Source organism: Cryptomeria japonica, chromosome 3, assembly GCF_030272615.1.
Source record: "Cryptomeria japonica chromosome 3, Sugi_1.0, whole genome shotgun sequence".
Taxonomy (NCBI): domain Eukaryota; kingdom Viridiplantae; phylum Streptophyta; class Pinopsida; order Cupressales; family Cupressaceae; genus Cryptomeria; species Cryptomeria japonica.
The window spans coordinates 219,398,395-219,423,267 of record NC_081407.1 but is presented as its reverse complement, the minus strand read 5'-3'; the positions used below and the strand labels follow the sequence as shown (position 1 = coordinate 219,423,267).

General features: G+C 37.6%; 1 protein-coding gene across 9 annotated transcripts; it reads left to right on the top strand.

The window, feature by feature from the left end:
* The first annotated feature begins 12,782 nt into the window (after positions 1-12,782).
* Positions 12,783-23,680, top strand: LOC131076020 (bZIP transcription factor 16). 9 transcript variants are annotated; one of them, XM_058013035.2, is made up of 15 exons: positions 12,785-12,961; positions 13,107-13,192; positions 13,760-13,833; positions 15,654-15,857; positions 15,954-16,004; positions 16,149-16,235; positions 16,335-16,421; positions 16,661-16,723; positions 16,857-17,023; positions 17,210-17,282; positions 17,435-17,483; positions 17,763-18,043; positions 21,577-21,654; positions 21,878-22,003; positions 22,095-22,802. In XM_058013035.2, exons 4-15 carry the CDS (start codon positions 15,744-15,746, stop codon positions 22,338-22,340), a joined length of 1,422 nt encoding a protein of 473 aa, XP_057869018.1. In that variant the 5' UTR covers positions 12,785-12,961; positions 13,107-13,192; positions 13,760-13,833; positions 15,654-15,743; the 3' UTR covers positions 22,341-22,802. The 9 variants fall into 9 exon arrangements, with proteins under 9 accessions (XP_057869022.1, XP_057869020.1, XP_057869018.1 ...); XM_058013034.2 differs by lacking the exon at positions 13,760-13,833 and adding an exon at positions 23,151-23,680 and having other exon boundaries at positions 12,785-13,192; positions 22,095-22,363; XM_058013036.2 differs by lacking the exon at positions 13,760-13,833 and having other exon boundaries at positions 15,658-15,857.
* The last annotated feature ends 1,193 nt before the right edge of the window (positions 23,681-24,873 follow it).

Sequence of the window (24,873 nt, the reverse complement as noted above, 5' to 3'; positions counted from 1 at the left end):
TTATATTGACAAAAAAATTGATGGTTGCATACATATCTATACTAATTTCTATAACCTTAATAAATATTCTCTTAAAAAATATTTTCTATTATTCAAAATAGACAATGATTATGAAGTATAATTTTTGCCATAATCTTCTTTATTTAATGATTACCTTCTCACACTACAATAAAATTCTAATAAATCCATGGCTCACAAATGATAATTTTTACCACACCTTGGAGAAATTTATGTTATGTGATCGTTCCCTTTATTACTAAAAATATTGATTCCACACATGAAAGTAGCATGAATATTGTTTTTTATAATCTTATTTATTCTATTATAGAAGTGTTTATTTATGATACTCTTGCTAAATATATCTCTACTCTTAATCATGTGCATAAAATATGTGCTAAAGTTGTGAAATACAACCTCACAGAACCCAATGAACACCTAACTGCAAATAACCTGTCACAACAATGGAAGATTCACAAAACACAAAGATTGCTTTGAAAACCCAGAGCAAAAATATGCAATAATAATAATCAGATTATGAATTACAAAAGGGATCAATCCTTATAAAAAGAGATCAAACCTAAAAAGGAAAACCCTAAAACAATTAATAATTAATAATAAATTAATTATTAATATTCCTAAGTTTAGCTTCCTAAATTTAGCTTAAGTGAAATAGAGAAAATGTGACTTAATTATTAAATAAATATGATTTAATTAATTAAGTAAACTAATAACTTTACTCTAACACCCCCCTTAGATGAAGTTAGGGAGAAGCTAAAAAACAACTAAGGACTAGATGCATGCAAGCCAAAAAATGGGTCCTGACAACAAGGTCTGATGAGGTACTCAAGTACAATGAAATCTCTGTAAGATGGAGAAAAAGGAGAAAACCTCGTGGGAACAAAACTACTCTCCAAGAAGAGATGAAAGCTCAAGTGAAGGACTAAGAAGCCTCCAAACAAGAATGTTCCAAAAGATAGGAACAAAAGACGAGCAAGAAGAATCACCGAAGCATGAAGAAGTTGCAAACATTGTCATCGAATGACTGTTATGATGCTGAAATAAGAACCTCCTCTGAAATAAAAGATGATCAGGATCAAGAAGACATGAATCTGCATGAATGCCCTCAATGACACTACTCAAATATGAATCAGATGGCAAACACAGACAAAACATTTGGAATCTAAAGATACAAATGGAATGAGTACCAACAATCTGAAGAGCTGATCAAATAAAAAAATTGAAGGTTGCCTCCATAAATAGGAATGCAAGAGTGTCCATATGGTAAGTATTTCATCTCACCGAAATGCATGGGTAACCAGCCGTTGCATCCGCCTAGTACATAGGAACAAATATTGAATACATAGCTCACTCCAATACGAAACCAAGGAAGCATTAGCACTAAGAGTAGAAACCCCCCATAATGATGACAAGGGAGAGGTATGACATGTACACTAAATCTGAAAGCCATAATGTAGTGCATGAAGAAGAACCAAGAACATCTGACTATGCAAACATGAAAGTACAAGTAAATACAAAGGGTGTGCAAACCAAGGCACACACGGATGAGAAAGGTATGAAGGCAAAAAAAGGCAAACATCAAACCCCCATGGCACTTTATATCATAGTGTGAGTAAAATAAGGCACAAAACTAATGTGCAAAATCCCATAATACATGTGCAATACAAAGGCACTTTATCTCAGTGCGATTACAAAATCATAAGTGCTTATAATGAAAGCTCAGAATATCAAAAATAGACATAAGACTAGAAATACATGAAGAATAGCCAAAAATGAGTCATCCCACGCAAACAGGAAGTTTCCATGATGTCATATGTCCAAGTAATTCACCAGAGTGTGAAAACACAAAAAATTGAATAAAATGTACCTGGAGTAAAATCTGGAAAAAGTGCATGGATGGTTGTGAAGAGCTCTGAAACACCATCCCAACGCCGCTGGAATCGCAAAAAACAAAGAAACTAGTGAAAAGTTACGAGCTTTGGACTAAAAATAGCACCTCTAACTTCAAATGGCTATAGAATGCACCAGCATCAAAAATAGGTGATGAAACCCACAAATCTAGAAAGTATATGACGCCAGCTTTCCAATGATATCTCGTTTGCCAAAAAATGATACTGTATACCCAAGTTATGGCCAAAAGCAAAAAGCCCCTCTTTTAGGGCACAAAGAGGGTCATAAGGGCCATGCAAGTTGTACGTACCGTTGACGTCAACATGATGTCATGTTGACGTTAGCACTGATGCAATACAATTACAAAGAAAGATCAAACCTAAAAAGGAAAACTCTAAAAGCAATTAATAATTAATAATAAATTAATTATTAATATTCCTAAGTTTAGCTTCCTAAATTTAGCTTAAGTGAAATAGAGAAAATGTGACTTAATTATTAAATCAATATGATTTAATTAATTAAGTAAACTAATACCTTTACTCTAACAATATGTATTATCTTATAGCATACCAATAAATATAATATGTGCTTAAATCTTTAAAAATGAGTTTTTGGAGTTAATAGTGGTAATATACCAATCTTCATCATTTTTTCTTGTAGGGAATCAAAGTCATTACTAAAAATATTGATTCTATAATCAACATTCCTTCTCCCAAAAATATACCTTAGATCGAGAGTATTCAAAGAAAATCCAAGTTGTTTATTACTTTGTAACTTAATTATTCTATCACACTTTTTATTTCACCTGCATTGACAATAAATATTTAAGTTTTTGTGCAATGAAGAATTAATTATTTTATACCATTATATATTATCTTTCTCATCCTGTTGTTCTCATTCCTAATGTTCGTGAGAAACTTCTTGTTTAAACTTATACTATAAATCATTCCATTGGTGTCTTGCCTATGCAGCATAATAGTTACGATAAGGAATATGCGATGTGTCATGTTTTCTGAGGTTTATTATAATATGAAACCCGTCGTACTCATATTTAAAAAAAATTTAAAAAATCTACACTTCTTAAAAGTTGCGATACTATACGCTCCCCCTCCTTTTCCTTCCCTTTTTTATTATTTCTTTTAGTGCCTATTTATTTAAAAAGCTTGTTCTAGTTCATCCAATAAACAAATATTTTTTTAGTGAACATAGTTTTGGTTGGTGTTGATCACCAATCTACCAGGGTGCCCATGTACCAGCGTCACTTAGAGTTCACCTTGTATCATCACTCAAGACAAGATAAGCCCCCTATAAACTCCTCGGGCTATAGATTGGGCTTGAATAAGCCAACGACAAAGGTAAATCTAGTCAGTGAGAGTTGACCCTTGGACCTACATGGGAAGAACCCATAGCCTTAAAACAACCTTACCAACTGTTTGGGCTAGGGGCAAACCCCCTATCCAATGAATAAATGTAATTATAATATGACAAATACTAATGATTAGCTTCACATTTTATGAGTACAAAAAAGGATATAATTTGATCATAATCTCTTTTATATTGGTGTTACCATTCTAATGCATCTCTACTTTAATCCAAATAAGGATACTCGATTGAAACAAGGGGTTTTTGTAAATAATTTTTTAATAGATCCCCTTTCTACCACATATTGATGACCTAGCTTTGATCGGATCATTTCATAATATTCTCAACCTCCGAACCGAAATAACAAATAGTAGGCCCTTAATAAATTTTAACGAGCTTTCCAAAAATATAAACAACTCAAAAAAATACAATTTACAACAAGTATAAAGTGAAATTAAAAAATATAATTACAACTCACTCAATTTTGATGACAAAAAGCTGAATTTTAGATTGTAGCTTTCTTATCTTATCCTCAAAGTTTATAAAAATATTAAAAAAAAATTCTAATTTTTTTGTGAGATATGAGAAAACCTTCAAAACATAAGGTTTTGTCCTTACCTTTATCTAAATTGTATCTCTAAAGCCACTTGGTAATACCCTTACATATAATGATAGAACACATCCTTAAGGTAGGGTAGCAGTATACAATACTCTTTAAGAAAGAACCCACTCCATCTTTTATCTCAAAGAGATCCTAAACACAATATCATACCCATCACATCTTTGTATAACATAATTGAGAGGTAAACAACTAAATCTAATGTAGGTGTACTCATTACCTAATATAATTAATTACGCTTGAGTTGTCCCATAACCTAATATAACTAACATAAGGGTTGTATTTCACATGCTAACATTTATATCCACCTATATACATTGTAGTATCATGCGCCTGTAGGATTTGAGAAATACAAATCCACAGAACCCAAAAGAAACCTGCATGCAAGAAACCTGTCACAGAGAAAGAGAGAGAACGAATACAAGGGTTTTGGCTCTGACAAAGAGAAAAGATGTATTATCAGAGAAAAATGAATCAAGAATATGAATAATACAAGAGATCAATCCTTATAAAGGAGATCAACACCAAAAGGAAAACCTAACCCTAAGGTGTGAGCATTTAATAATTAAATATTAATTATTAAATGACTAATGTATGCATAAAGAGAAATCTTAAGAGGAGAGCAAAGTTAATTAATTACTTTACTCTAACACCCCCCCTTAAGATGAGCTACAATGCAGCTACAAACAATGCAGAAGAAAGCAAAGGAACTACAATGCAAAAGAGGGTCCCGGCAACAAGGCCTGATCAGGTACCCGAATACAAGAAAATCTCTATAAAGCGGAGTAAAGGAGAAAACCCAGTGGGAAAAAACTCCTCTCCAAAAAGAGATAAAGAATCATGCTGAAAAGAAAACATGAAGGAAGGAAGGCCTCACTGAGACCCCCCAAGGACAACTTCCTTCACCCCAAGCATTGAGCGCAACTGAAGATAGCGCGGAGATGCCAAAGGTTTAGTGAAGATGTCTGCAACCTGCTCCTCTGTAGGAATATACTCCAAGATGAGAGAACCAGCCTGAATCAACTGTCTGATGAAGTGCATGTGGATTTCAATGTGCTTTGTCCGCTGATGCTCCACTGGGTTGCGTGAAATGTGAATGGCACTCTGGTTGTCACACCAAAGAATAGTGGGACAATCTGGAGGAAACCCAAACTCTGTCATCGACTGTCGAAGCCATAAAACCTCCTGACTGGCTAACACTGCTGCACGGTACTCAGCCTCTGTAGATGATAATGCAATAGCAGATTGCTTCTTGCAAGACCATGTGATAGGACCAGAACCAAGGCAAAAAACGAAGCCAGAAGTAGACTTCCGATCATTGACATCACTAGCCCAATCGGAGTCAGTGAAGCCAATGATGTGAGGGGATCCTGAAGAGTAGTGAATGCCATAATGTGTGGTGCCCCGAATATATCTCAAAATACGTTTGGTTGCTTGCCAATGGCTCTCATGAGGATCATGGGAGAACTGAGAGACAAGGCCAACCGCAAAGGAAAGATCAGGACAAGAATGTGTCAGGTACAATAGACTGCCAACCAACTGCCTGTATAAAGTGGGGTCTACTGAAGAAGTAGAGCAAGTGGAAGACAAAACAACACCTGACTGAAATGGAGTGGGGGCAGACTTGCAATCAAGCATGCCAAATCGCTGAAGCATATCAAGAGCATACTTCTCCTGAAAAATGGAAATCCCATCCGAAGATTGAATAACCTGTAGACCCAGAAAGAAGTGCAAGAGACCAAGATCGGTCATCTCAAACTGCTCCATCAAAGCTCTCTGAACACTCTGAATCATGGAGGATGAGCTACCTGTAATGATGAGATCATCTACATATAGCACTAGAATCAAAAGATCACCCTCCTGACGCTGAATATAGACTGTGTGATCGGAATGACAGCGTGTGAAGTGCGAGGAAAGCAAGAAGGAGTCCATCTTCTCATACCAAGCCCTGGGGGCTTGTTTGAGACCATATAATGAACGTCGAAGTCTGCAAACCAAAGAAGTGTCCTGCACAAAACCCTGAGGCTGCTCCATATAGATCTCCTCATGTAGGTCTCCATGCAAGAAGGCACTCTTCACATCCATCTGAAACACTGTCCATCCCTGTGAAGCTGCAAGTGAAAGTACCAGGCGTATAGAATTCATCTTGGCGACAGGAGAAAAGGTCTCAAAGTAGTCAATACCCTCTACCTGAGAAAACCCCTTCGCAACAAGACGGGCCTTATACTTATCAATAGAACCATCTGCAGCATACTTGGTACGATACACCCACTTGCACCGAACCAACTTTCTTCCCTTAGGAAGAGGACAAAGATCCCAAGTATGATTCTTCATCAAAGAAGAATACTCCTCATCCATGGCCCTATCCCACTCTGGGTGTCCTGTCGCCTCTGAAAACTTTTAAGGATCATCTGAAAAGGTATGACTTAAAAGACTAGAACCAGATGTCTGAGCACGAGTGCGACGAGTATCTGAAGGATCACCTGCCAAAGAACCAGCTGCATCAACAGTATCACGGGCCCACTTCGGCAAAGACGGAGCAACTGGTGGTGGTGGAGATGGTGGATCATGATCTACATCATCCTCAATAGATAAGTAATCCTCAAGAGATGAAGAGGAAGGAGTAGGCAATGAGGGAGAAGCTGGTGATGGAGAATCCATCTGAGGATAGCACTCATCAAACTGGACATCCCACCGAAACAAGACCTCTCTGGAATCAGGATCAAACAACCTGTATGCCTTAACATCCTCACAGTAGCCAACAAATATGAGTGGTCGGCTCTTCCTCTCCATGGCTATCCGCTGAGCATCAGGAATAAATGCCCAAGCCTCACTACCAAAAACTCGGAATGTAGAAACATCAGGCTTGACATGGGTCCAAGCCTCCTCAGGAGTCATATGTCGTAATGCCTTATGGGGCATTCGATTCTGAATATAATTGGCACAATTGACTGCCTCAGCCCAAAATGAAGAACTCATAGCTCGAGACTGTATCATACAATTTGCCATCTCCCGTAAGGTTCTGTTCTTTCTCTCAGCAACACCATTCTATTGAGGGGTATAAGGAACTGTAAACTGATGCTGTAAACCATGCTCAGTGCAAAAATCTCTGAAAGCCTGATTTACATACTCCCCCCCATTATCTGTGCGTATCCTCCTGATAGAAAGTCCAGATTGCTTCTCCACAAATGTCTTAAACTTCCTGAAAGAGTCAAAGACATCAGACTTGTACTTAAGAAAGTACACCCATGTACGTCTGGAGAAGTCATCAATAAAAGTGAGTACATAACGGGCCCCTGAAAAAGAAGGAGTCGGAAAGGACATAAGATCACTGTGTACCAACTCTAGGGCTGCCCTAGCACGAGAGGCTCGACCCTTAGGAAAAGGATCTCGATGATGTTTGCCAAGGACACAACCACGACATACACCATCTGTACAAGAAATCTGTGGAAGCCCAATCACAAGTGCCTGTGTACTCATCTGCTGTAGATATCTGTAATTGACATGACCAAAACGCTCATGCCAAAGCCTGCTCACTGAATCTGCATGTGCTATAAGAGAGGAACCAACAGTGTCTAAACTCTCAAAGCCATCAAAACTATATAAGTGAGATGCAGAATCCACACTCCCAGTAGCCACAACCAAGTCAGGATCATGAAGATCTCGAATAACCACATCATGTGGAGAGAACTCAACTGTCTTACCAGAGCCAGAGTGGCAAATCTGATAAACGGATAGAAGGTTTGTCGAAATGTCAGGAACCAAAAGCACATCCTGAAGACAACCACCATCCAATGAAACAGTACCAGAACCCTGAACGGAAAGTTGTGCTGAGTCACCAACTGCAATATGTCTAGTGCCTGTAGGAGCAAGAGCGGTGACCAAATCCTGTGTGTGTGTCATATGGTGAGAGGCACCAGAATCTAGAATCCAAGTGGACGCTGAGGACAATGCTCGTGCAGAAAGAGCATGACCTTTCCCTGTGGGCTGTGAAGGAGGCTGTGGTGCACTGATATTATGCTGCTGCATGGCTTCTTCCAAAGCCTCTAAACGTTTCCAACACCTGGAAACGGGATGTCCTTCCTTGCCACAAAAACTGCAAGGATCACCTGATTTCTTCTTAGTCTTGGAGGAAGACTCACCAGACTTTGAAGATTTGCCCTGTTTAGAATTGAATTGTGGTTTTGAATCAGACTTAGGTGGTGGCTTGGAGGGATTCTCACTAGCCTCTGAATCTTTCTTAGGCTTCGGTTTCTGCTTCTGTTTTCCTTTGGAGGGCTGGGCTACCAATGCTTGGTTATGTGAACCTGAAAGGGAATCCAACTGCTTAAGCTTAGCTTGCTCACGAGTCAGACGATCACAAAAGACCTCAAAAGAAGGCATGACATGGCGAGAACCCAAGGCATCCGTGGTGGAATAGAAGGTCGAAGAGAAGATCTGAAATGGACCCCGAAGCTTGGAGAGAATCAGGAAAATGCACTCTGTATCAGTCTTAGTCTTACCACAACCCTGCAAGATTGATCTTTGTTGTTTGAACTTCATCAGAAAGTCCTCAATAGAAGGAAATGAATCAGGTACCAAGGAAGTTAACTCTGCCTCAAGCTGCAAAGCTCTGAACTCGTTGACAGTACCAAAAAGTCCTTCAAACTTGATCCAAATGGCTCGAGGAGTGATACAACCCTCAAGATGAAACTAGAGACTGTCGGAAATGTGTAAAGCCATCAATCCCATAGCCTGATCCATATTGTTCCTGTGCTGCATAATCTCAAAAGGACGTGTCAACTGAGGCTGAACCTCATCCAAACAGGACCATAACCCTTTTGACTGGAGAAGAGTCATCATGCGACCCTTCCAAGTGTGGTAATTATGCGGTGTGAGAGATTCAATAGGTCTGTCTGCCATCCTGTGAACTGTGCCTCAACTGCTCTGAATTTTTAATTATTATTAAGTGGTCTTTCAGAACTAGACAGAAGATGCAGAAGGGGGTTTGATTTTTTTGTATTGGTGTTTGTAAATTCTATTTTTCTGATGTAAATAACAGAAAGCAAGAGAAAACACCCCCCACAATGCAAAAAACTAATCCCCAGTACAAACTGAAAGCTAGAAAATGATAGAAAGCAATAACGGGTTGAGACAAAATTTGGAGCACCTGAAGATTTTTCTGATGAAATAGACTGTAGATCTGGAAAGAGCACAGAACCACCTTTCCAACGCCTATTTTCTTTCGAAAAACGGAGTCCGTATGCAAAAGATATGGCTCCTGGAGTGCAAAAAACTTGTTCTGACTTTGACTGGCAAAAAACACTACAAAACGGCAAAATCAGAAAAAAAGACTCCATTAATTAGATCCAGCTCGGAACCAGCTTTCCAACGCCTATTCGTTTTCGAAAAACGGAGATCGGACGCCCAAATTATGCCCGATTTTGTAAAACTGCTCCTAAAGGGACCCAGATGGGCCTTTAAGCCCTCAAGGGCTTAAAAAAAAATCAGCCCCTGGTCCTCTGGGTGACCAGGGGTGGGCGCAGGAGGCAGCGGCGCGGGGGCGGCGCAGCTGGCGACAGGCGGCGCGCGGGCTGCGAGCGGGCGGCTGGCGGCGGTGCGCGGGCTGCTGGCAGCGGGTGGGCTGCGGGTGCTGCGCCGACTGCGCGACGGAGGTTACCGCCGGCGGCGGCGGTGGCCGGGCGGGGGGCCGCCTGGAAGCGCACCGGCGGCGCGCTGCGCTGCGCGTTTTTGTAATAAAAACTGCGTTGTTTTTTTTTATATTTTTTTAAATTTTTGTTATTTTTCGCCTCGGTTTTCGTGCCCTTGGGCCGTACGGCCTTGGGGCCAAAAAAAAATTGCCTCCTGGAGCAACTGTGTCCAAATCGGATGAATTTTATATGGAAATAGGGGTTTTTGGGCGCTACGAGCTCAACGGTGAGGTTCGTTTGGGCTCAAAGTGCACCGAAAAAAAAATACCCCCCTATTCCAAAATAAAAAACAGAAGACAAACACAGATCTGATGCAACCAAAACCTGGATCTCAAAATCTTTCAAAAGTCTGAACAAGCTGCAGCAGATCCAGCTCTGATACCATGTAGGATTTGAGAAATACAAATCCACAAAACGCAAAAGAAACCTGCATGCAAGAAACCTGTCACAGAGAAAGAGAGAGAACGAATACAAGGGTTTTGGCTCTGACAAAGAGAAAAGATGTATTATCAGAGAAAAATGAATCAAGAATATGAATAATACAAGAGATCAATCCTTATAAAGGAAATCAACACCAAAAGGAAAACCTAACCCTAAGGTGTGAGCATTTAATAATTAAATATTAATTATTAAATGACTAATGTATGCATAAAGAGAAATCTTAAGAGGAGAGCAAAGTTAATTAATTACTTTACTCTAACAGCGCCTAGGTACATAATGCATCAAGTTGGCATGTGCAACACATGAGGGATGTTGGCATGTGCAACACATGAGGGATGTTAAGGGGATGTTATGGAAATTTTACCTTGGAGATATCAATTAAAAATTGATCTCTTTGCATTTTATGCCACAGATATTCATGTTCTAGATTCTAGTCACTATTAGACTTGCCATATGGACCTATTCAAATTTGGGCACTTATAAGAGCCTTACTATTTTTTGCTTAGTTAGAAGCTCTCATCTTTATCCATTTTATTTTTACTATTTTCAAAGATAGTTCATTTTACTAAGCTGTAGCTAGTCTCATTTTTAAATACTTGGTAGATGCTACTCATTACATTCCTTTTTTGTCTTGTAGGTTTCCTAAAGAGTGCTCATTGTAAGAAGAATTCAAGAATAATCTGTAGATTTGAGTCCTTTAAGTGCTTAAATACTATTTAATTTCTATGTTAATAACTTTTTTTACTTTGGCATGCATCTACAAAAGAGTTCACATGCACGTCAAAAGTGGGGCCAAAGTGTAATGGCAAAAATTACATACCCAATGCCCTTTTCTCTTATTTTTTTGCTCATTTTGATCAGTGTCCTAATACAATAACAAGTTTACAAGTTGCATATCATTTTATAAATTTGGCTCATGATGCCACCACATCCCAATCGCATTATCACTTATCCCAGGATATTGGTCTTTATCCTTATATCACAAATTAATCACCTTGTATCAAATTGACGAGCGTAGATTCAACCCAACAGTAGATGCACAAATGAAACTTAAACTTTCAAAATTAAAATTTAAAACAAATCCCATTGACTCCTTCCTACTAGCCATTATAAGCCAATTTAGCACTCATTTGTGTTGATTGGTGTGTTTAATAAATTGTAGTTAAATATATTTATTCACTCATTTAATTTGTTTTTTTTGGATACTCGGGGTATCCCCTCGACCCAACCCAGTGAACAAAGTGAGCTGAGGCGAAACTAGTCCCTGGGGGCGAGATCCACAACCTACAAGCAATCCCCCCTCTTAAACATAGGAGGGAGTTGAACCCGAGACCTATGGGTGCAAACCCACAATCCAAGCCAACTCACCTACCCGTTCGGGCTTATTTCACTCATTTGAAACTAGTCCCTGGGGGCGAGATCCACAACCTACAAGCAGTCCCCCCTCTTAAACATAGGAGGGAGTTGAACCCGAGACCTATGGGTGCAAACCCACAACCCAAGCCAACTCACCTACCTGTTCGGGCTTATTTCACTCATTTGATATTACTATGAATCATTGAATGTCATTTATCAAAGAGCATATATAACAGATTATAACAACATTATTAGAGTATTACATCAACATACATCGTCTTAGGTCCACTACATGCTTGCTATCCTCAAATCTTGTTGCAAAGTCATTGAATTGATCCAATCAATGACATGATTAAAAAGGGTATGACCCTTGAAATTCAATAGATTCCCCAAAGACATTATGAAACATTGCCAATCCCTACACAAATGCATACATTAGAAGAACCAAGCAAGTGAGTTTCAAGTGTTCACATCTTATTGATTCCCTCTCATAAAAAAAAGTCTAGTTGTACATACAATTCACTCCTACGAGTGTCAAGATTAAATCTACAAATATAAATCTAAAACAAAAATTTATAATCAATTTACAAATCCTTAGACAAACATCTAATAAACCCTAAAATTTCTAACACCTTAACAAATTGATTTCTAACCTCTTCAACTTCACTCCCCTATCTTTACATTTTGTAATGAAAGCATTATATTTTCATTTTTCCAATAGCCCGAAATGGTAGCATAGTTAGTTTAGGACTCTAGGTTCATCTTATATAGGTCTCGAGGTTGATTCTTGCCACTTGAATTTATATGATTGTAGTCTTATTCAAACATGTTTTGCAACCTCGAGAGTTTATATAAGAAACTCACCATGTCAAATATCTAAGCTCAAGATTACTAGACTAACATGCCAAGATTTGTCTCAATTATCAATTCTCATGCTATGAAAAACCTTACAAAGTCCATACCTATAGGGTGGTGTTGGCCTTATGAGGGTGGAAAAACAAAGTCCCCTAGGAACAAACATCTAGTTAAGTTGCACAAGGCACATGCAAGAAAAGAGTCCTCGCTCTAGGAAACATATAACACCGCCCCATCCCATTCCATTTCATTTCATTCATGTGTGACAGGGCATTGACTTGTACGACACAACTTTAGCTGAAAAAAGGTCGTTTGATCCTCTTGTAATTGGGCCGACTCACCAAATATCTAGAAAGCCAAACTAAGCTTCCTCTATTTTATTGTTTATCCAGCGTCAATATATGGTGCCACGCAACCCACTATTGACGGGATAGGCTAGCTGTCATGCATCCATCGTGGACCGTTGGATCCCTATCACCATCGCCACCTGTCCCAAATAAGGGCACTGATTTCACACTTGACTAGACCAAAGAAATCACTAGAAAATACCCCTCCTCCAAAACTTACTGTACACGAGCCGTATGACACACGGACACGTAGGTAGCTGAGGTGGCGATTTGGTGGCTTCGTCTCCATCCTCTTGCCCCAACCAGGCGCAGATGGATTCTTGGTGATGAAGTGGGCGAGTCAGATGGATTTGCTTCTCTGTTTTTCTCACGATCTGTTTTAGGTTTAACTAGACCAATCTTTGCAACGATTTTTTTGGGTAGTTAGTATTATGTTTTTTTCTTTTTCCTTGGAGGGGTAAAAACTGGGATCTTACGATCGCTTTTCCAAGTAAACTTTTCTTTTTCTTCCAAGTGGGTTTTGTTTAGGCCTTCAAATCACTTTATCCAATTGATTTATGCCATCATTGCCAGCAAGGATCCAGTGCCTCTGAGAGACTCGATTTTGGAACCAGGTATTTGTAATTCCCTTTTTCAATCTACCTGTTGCTTCAGTTGAGTTTGTTGGTTTTGCACTGTTTCAGTTGTTATGATGGTATTGCCTAAACTCTGAGTTTCTTTCTCAAGCTTTAAGAGCTAACATTGATACACACAGGTTGTTGTCTGTACGCGCTTTTTTTTGGCTTTCTAACCCAGATGGTTCATTATGGTAGTCTGTGACAAAATTTGCGTATGATATGGCTGTGGGTGTCTACCCAAAGTGGTAACGAGGAATTGCTTTGACATGTACTGTAGTATGAGAGTCTGATTTTCAGATTTGGTAAATGTTTGAAGTGGTAGATGTTGTTGGTGTCTAGGAATAAAGGGATTCATTGCATTTCGTAATTAATTTGGTATGTGCTTTAGTATGGCGGTTTGATTTTCATATTTGGAAAACCTCTGCAGTGGAAGATGTCATTGATGTGTAGGAATAAAGGGATTCATTGCATTTTGAAATTGCTTTGGCATTCGCTCTAGCATGGGACTTTGATTTTTAGATTTGGTTAATTTTTTGAGTGGTAGATGTTGTTCTTTGTGTGTAGGAGAAAAGGGATTGATTACCTTTTGGAGTTAATTTGACATGCACTTGACTATGGCAGCTTGATTCTCATATTCGGTAAACCCTTGAAGTGGTAGATGTTGTTGGTGTATATGAATAAAGAAATTTATTGCATTTTTTAATTACTTTGGCGTGTATTTGAGCTTGGGAGTTTGATTTTCAGATTTGGTAAAATTTCTGGAGCTGTAGATGTTGTTGATGTCTAGGAATAAGGGTATTCATTCCATTTTTAAGTCTCTGAGATGATAAAAGTTATATTAGTGTATAGGCTTTTTCCCTTTTTATTAAAAGAGAACTAGCCCATTCATTGCTTAAGAGTGTGCTACCCAAACACCTGTTCAGATGGTTTATATAATGGATTTTTCCGAAAGGTAACAAAACACGTTAACACAGAGACTAGGTTAAGGTGGGGAGCTAGTTCATCAGATTTTGAACCTTTGTCATTGCTATTGCTGTGATGAATACTTCATCTTTACCACTAAGCCACACCCTTACAGATCACCGTGTTGACTTTTTACCTGCCCATGTTAGGTGGTTTATGCAGGTTTGGGAGATTTTTTTGGTAATAGGTAACACTGGTAGAGAAAATAAAAATATGTATTCCCATTCTATGAGGATAAATCCTGGGATTTGAATAATTTGGGGTGTACCTTGGAGTTTAAGGGTTTCTGATATAAATTCTAATAATCAAATTCTGTGATTGGTCATGCATATAATGTCTGTGTCAGGATGCAACTCACATAATTCCTATGTTTTTCTAGTCAAACATAATGAATCAATGGAATATAAACTATAACATCAGTAATCATATAAACTAAAATTACCTTTAAAGGAATCTAGAGATTTTAATTTGTGATTTGTATCCCATCTGTTCTGGTGGGCAATTGACTCTCTAGCATCGGCTTGAAATTCTCCTTTTTGGAATTGGTTTACCCATCTAAGAAACAAATGGTGGACTTAATTTCCATCTGTGATGCTTTTGGTTACTATAAATTGATTTTTTGCTCAACATTTATTATTATTCTGTACGGAGTACTGAGGTTCAAATGTTCTACTACTGTCCATGGTTGGGCTTTAGAGATATTTTTTAGACGACTTCCAGGAAGCCAGAGCTTACAAGACCTCTGGTTTATAACAATCCCAATTTTAGATCATGTCTATTTTTTTGTCAAACAAGGATAACTAGGACTCTCCACTGGCACTTCTAAGTGCTTTAACATTGATCCAGGGTTGTTATAGGTTTCGGCATTGCCAGAGTGTGAATTAAATCTTGAATATTACTATTAAGACACAATCTTGCCCTGTATTAGGTTTTGTCATTTATGCCCTGGATTTGTTTACACTCTAGAATATATATATTTATGGGAATGATTACATTATGAAAATGTATGTTTTACTGTGTTAGCTTTGACAAATAATTACTATAATTTTCACATATGGTCCATCTATGTTTTGGATTTCTTGGGCTCCGTAATGAGTTATCTGTATTAGATGGTTGTATGGATATTCTTTCTATACTTTCACTAACTGCTTTTTTGTTGTAAGCAGATTGTTTATTAGGCATTGTTCTTCATTTATGGTTATTATATTTATTAAGTGTGTATGTTTCTTACAGTGTATTAACCTGGTGCTTAACTTTTTGTTGATTATCAATCTGATTATGATATGCTAGGGCTTAATTTGCAAGCAAAGGGTATTTATTCCCATACTCATTGATTCAGTGGCTGATAAAAGATTTTAAACGTTGCTATAGAAATTTGTGATGACTGATTAAAGAGATAAATGCATTTTGCTTGATCTGTTTTATTTTTTTTTGCATTTATGGATGGTGCTTAGTGGACCTCTAATACTTTCATCTCTTTTTTTTTTGCTTCTAGACAGTAGGCAATTGAGAAGACAAGTATAAGGGTTTGTATTCCTATATATATTTTCCCCAACTTTGGAGTCAGTTTCTACTTGAATTGGCTATGGGAGGGGAAGGGGGAACCCAAACAAAGTCTGCAAAACCATCTCCTACATCACAGGTAGGAGGGGAAGGAGGAACACAGGCAAAGACTGTGAAGCCATCTTCAACGCCACAGGTGAGAATCACTATATTCATTTTGTTTGGTTAAGATACATTTCCACCTTAAATGTATTCATAAGATAAATATGGCACTATGTTTCTGTATTTACAGGAACAACCGGCTGCTACACCTGCATATCCTGATTGGATCACCTCTTTTCAGGTCTTGTTGTTTTTCAATTCTTGTATCTATAGCATGTAATGGGTTATTCTTGCTTTTGCTCTCAATAAAAGAAATTCCAGATTGATAGAAGTCCACATCAACTGTATTTTCCCTAAATCTGTCTAAAAAATGCTTCTTGTGTAGGCATATTATGGTGCAGGTGTCACCCCCCCACCACCTCCTTATTTTGCATCTGGCCCAACACCGCATCCATACATGTGGGGAGGTCAGGTAATAATAAACATTTTTGGTTTCCATTCCAAATTTTAAGAAAGAATCCAGTTGAAGCTTTTAACTAATTTTATAGAGTGGTATATTTGCTTGGTTTAGCATTTAATGCCACCTTATGGAACAACTCCTCCCTATGCTGCTGTGTATCCATCTGGAGGAATTTATGGCCATCCATCGGTACCTCATGTAAGTTCTAATTCCTTGAGTTTTGTCATTCTTGTCTTTTCCTTTTATAATACTATAGTTTGAAAGTATGCGCCTGCCTTTGTGATTTTTCTTTCCAGGTAAGTCAATAATGAAGGAGATGATCACTCCCTTTGTTACCTATAGTTTAACATGTATTTTTGGCTATATATGTTTGTGGACATATGGTCTATTTTATTATCCTAACTTTTCTAACATTGTGGTCTTGATTGCAACTTTAGGGTGCGCATACATTCACTCAATATGGGGTCCCATCAAATGGCAATCCTACAGATGTTGTAATGGTAATTACAGAAATATTGTAGGCAGTAATTATCTGGAAATGATCTTAATAAATTTTAGCACCCAGTTGTTAATGTTTTAATCTTTTAAGAAATGTTTGAATGGAAATCTGATATCTACTTTCCGTGAAGACAGACTTCAGTTACACAAAACACAGATCCAGAGGCAAAGTCCTTGGGGGCTAAAGGACGGAATTCAATGAAGAGGGTAAAAGGAAGTTTGGGAAAGCTTGAAATTGTTACAAGTAAAGGAGAGGGTGGAAAAGCAGCACCTGCTACTGCAAATGGCGCCTTCTCACAAAGGTGGGTTTTGAAGGCTGCAAAATTTGATAATTGACATTGATAAACTTATTAAACTATAATATCAGAGTGAGAAGCTCTAGGATGCTGCTTAGATAACTCCACATAAATCAGTTTCTGTTCTAGGCAACTCCTATTTTCCTACCTTTTCTCCTATGGTTGTAACTTATATGTTAATGATCTAAATAGAACTGCCAGTTTCAGCGGGGACAGTGGTAGTGACGGTTCAAGTGAAGGGAGTGAGGAAGGCAATTCACTAAATGTAAGAAAATTTGTTCTGTATTTCTTGTACACAAATGTGTGGATGCTGATCTCATTATTTTTTCCCTCTTTTTTGGGTTACTTTTGCAAATACCCTTGTGCTGTTATGTATTATTTTACAAAGGTGTTGCATCTTTTCTGGATATTTCTCAGGGGTTGGATACTGGGAGGAAAAGAAACCTTGAACCACTAATCATGAATGGTATGTTTATTTTTAAATTTTTTTATTAAAGATTTCATCTTAAATGCTTGATGTCTTTTCATGAATCCTACTTGTACTTATCAGACAGACACAGTTTTCTATTTTTTGCATGAACCAATTTGGTAATACTAATTGTTTTAGATTTATTTGACCAACCGTTAACAAAATGTATCCCTTTGTGAATGATGAGTTTTCATTTCTACTGGTTGCTTGACTACTCAATTGACAACAGGTTTACCACCAACCATTAATGACTTATTATTTTATTACAAATAAAAGGCACAGGTGCACATGATATGAATATTCCAGCTGGAGAAGCTAAGTTGACTGCAAGCAGGGGTGCAATAGTATCAATTACACCTGCAGCAGAAAAGCTAGCAGTCAGCTTACCTATGCCAAATCTAAATATTGGTATGGACTTCTGGAATGCTTCTGCTGCAGGATCTGTTGCTCCTGTAAAAGGAAGACGAGGAACAGCTGCTATTACATCAACAATAGTTCCCACAAACACTCAGCTAATTCCAGGCCGTGATGGATTACCCTCTGAACTATGGGTCCAGGTATGTAGCTTAAGTTTCATATGCAATGTCTAGTCTATAGCAAATGCTAAATTTATATTATTGGTAATGTTTCCAATTCTGCACTTGAGTTTTAGTGAAAAAGAATCAGACCTGTCCGTTCAGAGTAATTCATAATGCAGTTGGGAAGTTTAGCAGTTTATTTGGCCTTCCTTTAGACGAGTCTTAGATGGTTTGGCTACAGCCCTCCACTCCTCCCCTTCCTCCTGCCCCACCCTTTCATCAAATTTTCTATAGGATGAATGCTTGCTTTTTTATTTCATAACTATATTCAATATTGATGGACGGTCTTTCTTGGCAGTTTTCTTGCAAATTGGTTCTGTGAGCAAGATTTTTCTCAGCATGCATGCAGATCTCTTGTACTTGAAATGAGATTTTCCTTACATGTAATAGAAGTTGGCTCCAATTGAATGCAAAATTAAATTAGCAAATGATGTTGGACGATGTCTGCAGAAACCTGCATGCCAACCACGTTCCAAGAAGAAACTGTTAGTTTGTACTTCTCACACAATACCACACTGTATTAAACCATGACAAATTCACCTTCAACCTCTTTTGCAACTGACAATAATCATCACTGACTCTAATACCATAAAAAGAATTTTGAAGTTTGATGCTTTTCTGTTTATGTTGAATTTGCACCTATTTGTAAACCCTAACTAAGCCAACCACTAACCCTAGATCTACAAACTAATTCAACACAACATCAATCAAGAATCTACAAACATGCAAATACTAATGAAATCAAACAAAGTATGCCTTCACGTGTCTAATAGGGCTAGTCTTCGTTGCTCTCCTATCCTCCATGATCTTGCATTGATGATGTTGCTCTCAGATTTGTGTTGCACATGCACAAGAGCGCAAGGAAGAATGGATGTAGTTGTGATGATGTATGCTAGAATGATTTTGACAGAATGTCCATGCTCAAGTATGCATTATGAAAAATGAGATGAGGACGCCTCTTCTATGAAAAGCATCCTAAGAACGGAGTGTTTAGATTTAGAGGTGGAATTATAAATGGCTAGGATCACATAGATGAAAGAGATTCAATAAGATTTGAGGGTAGGTAGAGACGAAGGGAGGGGATTAAGAGGTGGAAGGTAAAGGATAAGAGTGAATAAGATTAAAAGGTTAAATTGAAATGGAGGACTAAGATTAAAGAGTAGGTAATTTAGGGAGACGTGTTGTCGTATGGATAAGAGGAAAAAGGGATATGAATTAATTAAATAAATAAAAGCATTTATTTAATTAATAGAGGAAAGACTAGATAAATTAAATAAATAAAATATTTATATAAGTTAGGAGAGGGGGATTAAATGAATAATAAATATTCATTTAATTAATAGAAGACATTAGATAAATAATTAAAATATTTATTTAATTAGAGGACAATTTTAGGTGTCTACAATATCTAACTATGAATCTGAATCATTCACTGTTGTTGTGATTAATTTAATTGCTGTTGTAGTGCTGTCCCCAAAATGTCTCAGGGGATGGGGATGGGGGTTTGAGGGGCGGGAACGTGTCCCCATGTAACACAGTGCTGCTACTCTTAAAATCTTAAACAATTTTCTGAACTTACAGACATTAGTTTTATCCAGAAGGAAATATTATAATTCAAATTCATCAATAAAAATAATAGTAAGGGTGCCTTGATCGTCAGTGATCATTTATTACAAATGTATTCACTGGTATGAGGCTGAAATCGTAACAAATCATCATTGAATTGCAAGATGCTCTTTGTTGTGATATTTTTTTGGCTCACATATGCACCTAGAAGCCAATAAAAAGTAGGTTTGGATGATGGTAGCAGTGAGCTCACCAGGTCCATCTAAAAGAGAATTATCTTTCCTGCTAAACCACAAATCCAGGTCCAAACCAGAAGAAAGAAAAACCTTCAGCTTATGAGGTAAGAAACAAAGGCACAGTCTCTAGCCAGCCAGGATAGTAAACCTTCCTTATATTCACAAACAGCAGTTTATATCAATATAACCAGAAGTCTAAAGAGTGTTTACCAGCAGACATATTATACCACTGTGCACAGGGGCAAATTACCACAGCTCCTCACCCATTAGAGTTCAAAAATATAATAACAACAGCAAATGGAAACATGATCATCACCAGATGGACCTAAAGTACCAAACAGTCATGGGGAGGCTGGGCAAATTACGCAGGGCCATGAGCCACACCCTGCTCATCCAAATCTGTTTTACATTTAGTGACTCTTGAAGGAGGGGGACCTCAACCAAGTCCACCAGCTCCACATTTTTACAGCATTTACAGTCATCCAACTCAACATCAAAAATCACCTCAACTTTTAAAGCCCTGGCTATAGCTTCTACATTCTTATGCATTTTGTGTTGCTTTATCGTTACCTCATGAAAATGTTCGAGATAACAGTCATAGAAAGCCTCTGCTTGTCTTTTTGATATAAGCATTATGAATTATCATCATAGAGAAGGTAAGCACTTGCTGTGAATGATAGCATCATGGCACAGCTAAGATACTGGAATCATCGCACAGGGTCTGGGTGTGGGGCCGGGTTTATATATATATATATATAATTGTACCCATACCCGTACCCCAGGAAAAAAAATTGTCGAGTCTGCAATTCCATACCCGAATCCGTAACTCTGTGGCACGGCCAAGAGACTGAGCTGCATCAAACACATTTTGGTGCCCCAAGGATTGGCCAGGATCCAGCAAAAGGTTTGTCATTGCTTCATAAATGCCAACGCAGGGGACGCCATCCATCTGCTTACCAAGGTCCTAGAGCCAGGTTACCCATCCCCTAAGATCAGGATTGGAGATCTCATGCTCAATGTATGTAGTCAAATTTTCCAACATCATCTTTGCACTGGCCTAGCACCAGCATCTCCCCCACCACCACATTTCGCATGACCTACAGAAGAAGCCATACCAACCAGAGATAGACCTAAAGAGAGCATCAATTGAATGCTAGCAACCTTTTCTCTTACAGGTCCCATGCCATCTGCCAATCGCAAATTGAATAACTGAAATTACTACCCAAGTAATACTCACACTCTTGGAAATAATGATACCACAAAAAGAGGTGACATCAAAATCTTTTTGTAACATCAACTTCCACCACCATTGCCATCTCTAAATGCTTTTCCATTATGATTTATTAATAGTAGGAATGTTACAGCAGAATCTTTCAACAGTTGAGGATTTGTCCTAATTGCTTATAAGATCCAGGACATGTTCAGCAATTCCAACTTTAGTAGTTCCAGTGCCTGGGAATGTTACAGCAAAATCTTTGAACAGTTGAGGATTTGTACCCAGTTTCATATTTCCATTTTTTTTCATACCCTCTTTGTTTCAAAGATCTATGTATTATTTTCTGAGCCCTGATTTTCTTTTCCAGGAGCATAAGTGCCGTTGAATTTTGTATTTATCTGGATACTTGTTCCTTTTTAATGTTGTTGAACTTACTTCCAAGTTTCCAACAGATATTGCATCATGTATTCTTGCTAAAATGTAGTTGTCAACAGGATGAACGGGAGTTGAAGAGGCAAAGACGGAAGCAATCCAATCGAGAGTCTGCCAGGCGTTCTCGGTTACGGAAACAGGTATCTAGTTCTACCTCAATGTTTTTTCATGGGAAAGCCTTTTCAACTTTGGGAGAGAGTGGGAGGAAAGAAAGGAGGAGCGGGTTTTGGTGAGGACAAGGGAAACAACTATGAAGACATAACTAGAGACTTAATTCCCTTAATGTTTTATGCAGTAACTAATGGGCAGTTTAAGAGGCTTTGGAATCTATGTGCTATTCTAATATTGATTTGTCTGAATCAGGCCGAATGTGAAGAATTGACAGCAAAAGTTGATATATTATCTGCGGAAAACATGGCATTGAGAAACGAATTGGCCCATGTGGAAGAGGAAAGGAAAAAGCTTGCTTCAAGCAATGGATTGTTACGGGTAGGATATCTATTTATGGTAAAGCATGTAAACTTCATTATGTTTATTTCAAGATATGGAGATACTGACATTATAGGATAATGTGACACAGGAGCAGCTGAGGAATCAGCTAGGAGAAAGTGCACTAGCAGAAATAGATAAATTGTCTTCTACAAAGACGGAATCACACTTCATTCAAACAGAAAGTAAAGAGCACTTTCAAGTTGCATCAAAATTGTCCAACTCAAATTCTAGCCAAAGAAATGAGCAGAGGGAAGTTGAGGTCCATGAAACTACCAGTAAAACGCATTTGGCATTGGAAGCAAATGCTCATTCTGACACAGTGGCTGTTGGTTGAAAGAATATATCTTTTCGCCTATTGTAAGTTTTGGTGGATGAAGAAGTGTCTTATTCTTGTTTTTTGACTTCTCCAACCATCTGTAACTGCTTCACATGACTGTTATTCTAACTTAGGGAGCTAATATCCAGCCTAACATTCAAGAATCACTGTTAAGGAAGGATCATCCAGATATAGAAAATTCTCAATCCAGTTATACAATAGTAAAAGTTTGTTGTGAAAGAGATGACCCAATTAAGATTTTGAAATGGGTCCAACCACGGATATGATCAGGTTAGATGTTTGGTTAAGACTGACAGACAGGCCCTAGCTTTAAATTTCAGGGTTGTATAGTTTACGTATCGGCCCTCAAAAGATGACAAATGCTGTAAAATAACCAATAAAAAAATGAGTTTGAAGGAAGTCTTTGCATCTCAAAAGATAAGCCGCATAATATTTACTTTTACTGTTATTTGGGATTTACTCATGGGTTTCTTTATTGTCCAATGATTTTAAATACGATATTATATTGTTGAATTATGATGTCAATTAGTTAGTATTTTTGAGCAAATAGATAGTTGGAATATCAAGGAGCATCTAATGTTTATATACGTGCCGCCAAAATGTAGGATAGAATAAAAACTGCCTTGTTTCCTAGTTAATTTCATGTTTAATAATGTTGAGGGAAATTTAGCGATATATCTTTCACTGCTTTGACCATTTAAAAAATTGTTTTGGTTACAATTAACCATGATTGTGGTAGCACAATTATAAAACATATTACAAGCGTACAATTATGTTAGCTCCTCTGACTCCTGACTAATGAAGCAGCTAGCCAACTGGTACAAGGAGTTTGCCAACGCAAGTCGACAAGCAAGGTTTATGAAGTAAATCTGCTGAAGCAGCTAACTAGGAATGAGACAAGCAATGGGTTCTCAATAAAGTAATAATATCCACTAGTGTCAGTAGATCAGAACAGATTTTGCATGTAATTCATACCTGTGCATGATAAGCTAGCCGAGCTCCTTAGGCAAGCTCTTTCTTCTTTGATCCTGCCAAATCACTCTGTTGCAACTGTTCACTTGAACATGGAATGTTTGTGAGAATGAAGTATTGGGTTGTATTGTACGGTGGATTTTGCAGGACAAATCTTTGAAGCCATTTGTATTTGAGATTTCTGAGCATATTCTATTTAGCCCGTAACCATTGGAAGGGATACTTGGGAATCATATGCTGAAATATGTTAAGGATTATCTGAATTGACTACTTGTATTTGTTTACTCGATTGTTCAGAAAACACCATTGTGTTCTTCATTCAGCATTCGTGAACTTGTTTAAATAAATGAAGGGATGGTTGCCAACCTTGGTACACTGTATGAAATATTTTCTTTTTTCTGTTGGATGCTCATCTCTTTCTTCTGATTTTGATAACACTTTTCCTAAATTTAATTGACATTTTTGAACTGGCAATAGTTGAAAATTTGAAATAGGAATTCGCACAAATACTTGTCTTGGAAACAAAGTAGACTAATGGCTATAACAATCGTTTCCAGGGAACTTTGTGCAAGAGATTAGCCAAATAATTGAAACACAAAAAAAATATTGCATTGAACTGATAGATTCGCACTGCAATATATTGTTGACCTCTTTGAGGGGGCAACCTATTGAGTAAAGCTTGATACAGCTTAATACAATATAATTCATGGTTAATCTATTTTACTATCAAATTCTTTATTGATACAAATTTTACCTAAAGGAACTACTACTTCCCAAGCATGCGGGGCAGACAAATTTAGCAAAAAGGACAACTTACAAATCATATATGTTTGATATTTTGTTAAAAAATTTAATTCAAAACTACTTAACAAGGAATAAATAGATATGATTGTGGATCTTGACATTGCCTCCCCTTCAAAAAACTTTTGTTCGACATTTGAGATAAGGAAATTGTTGTTGTGGGTTGATCCTTAGCAAGCAAGATTCAAGTTGATAATAATATTCTCATTGCTACCCTGCCATCCAAGCGAAGCTATGAAGAGTTGAACAAAATAATTAAAAAAAATAATGGTCTAAGTGGGATGATAAAGATTTGGTCTCATTGCATAAAAAAAGACAAAAAGATGGCCTATGGCTTATAGATCCCAAAACCCAAAGGCTTTTTTCTAGGTACAAAATGGGTAATTAGATTTGCTAGTGTAGATGAATTATGTGTGGGAAATTTTAAGTCAAAATGGTAGAAGCTTCAATTGAGAAGTGGAAAGCTATAAATTGGTCTTTCCTAAAATTAGTTATTCATTTCCTCTTCAATCTCTATGGAAAGGTTGGAAAGGGGAGTAATTTTTGGAATGGAATGGAATGGTATGGTCCTTGCAGCATAATTTCAATTTTTATTCATCGATATGGTGGAATAAACTTATTAGTTATCATAATCATCCACTAGTTGTTAGCTTTTCTAGGCATGCACATTATTTGTTAAAAAAGGAGTTCAACAGTTTAAAGATATTTAGAATTTTAATATGCTTGATTGGGCATCATGTATCAATATCAAATATCA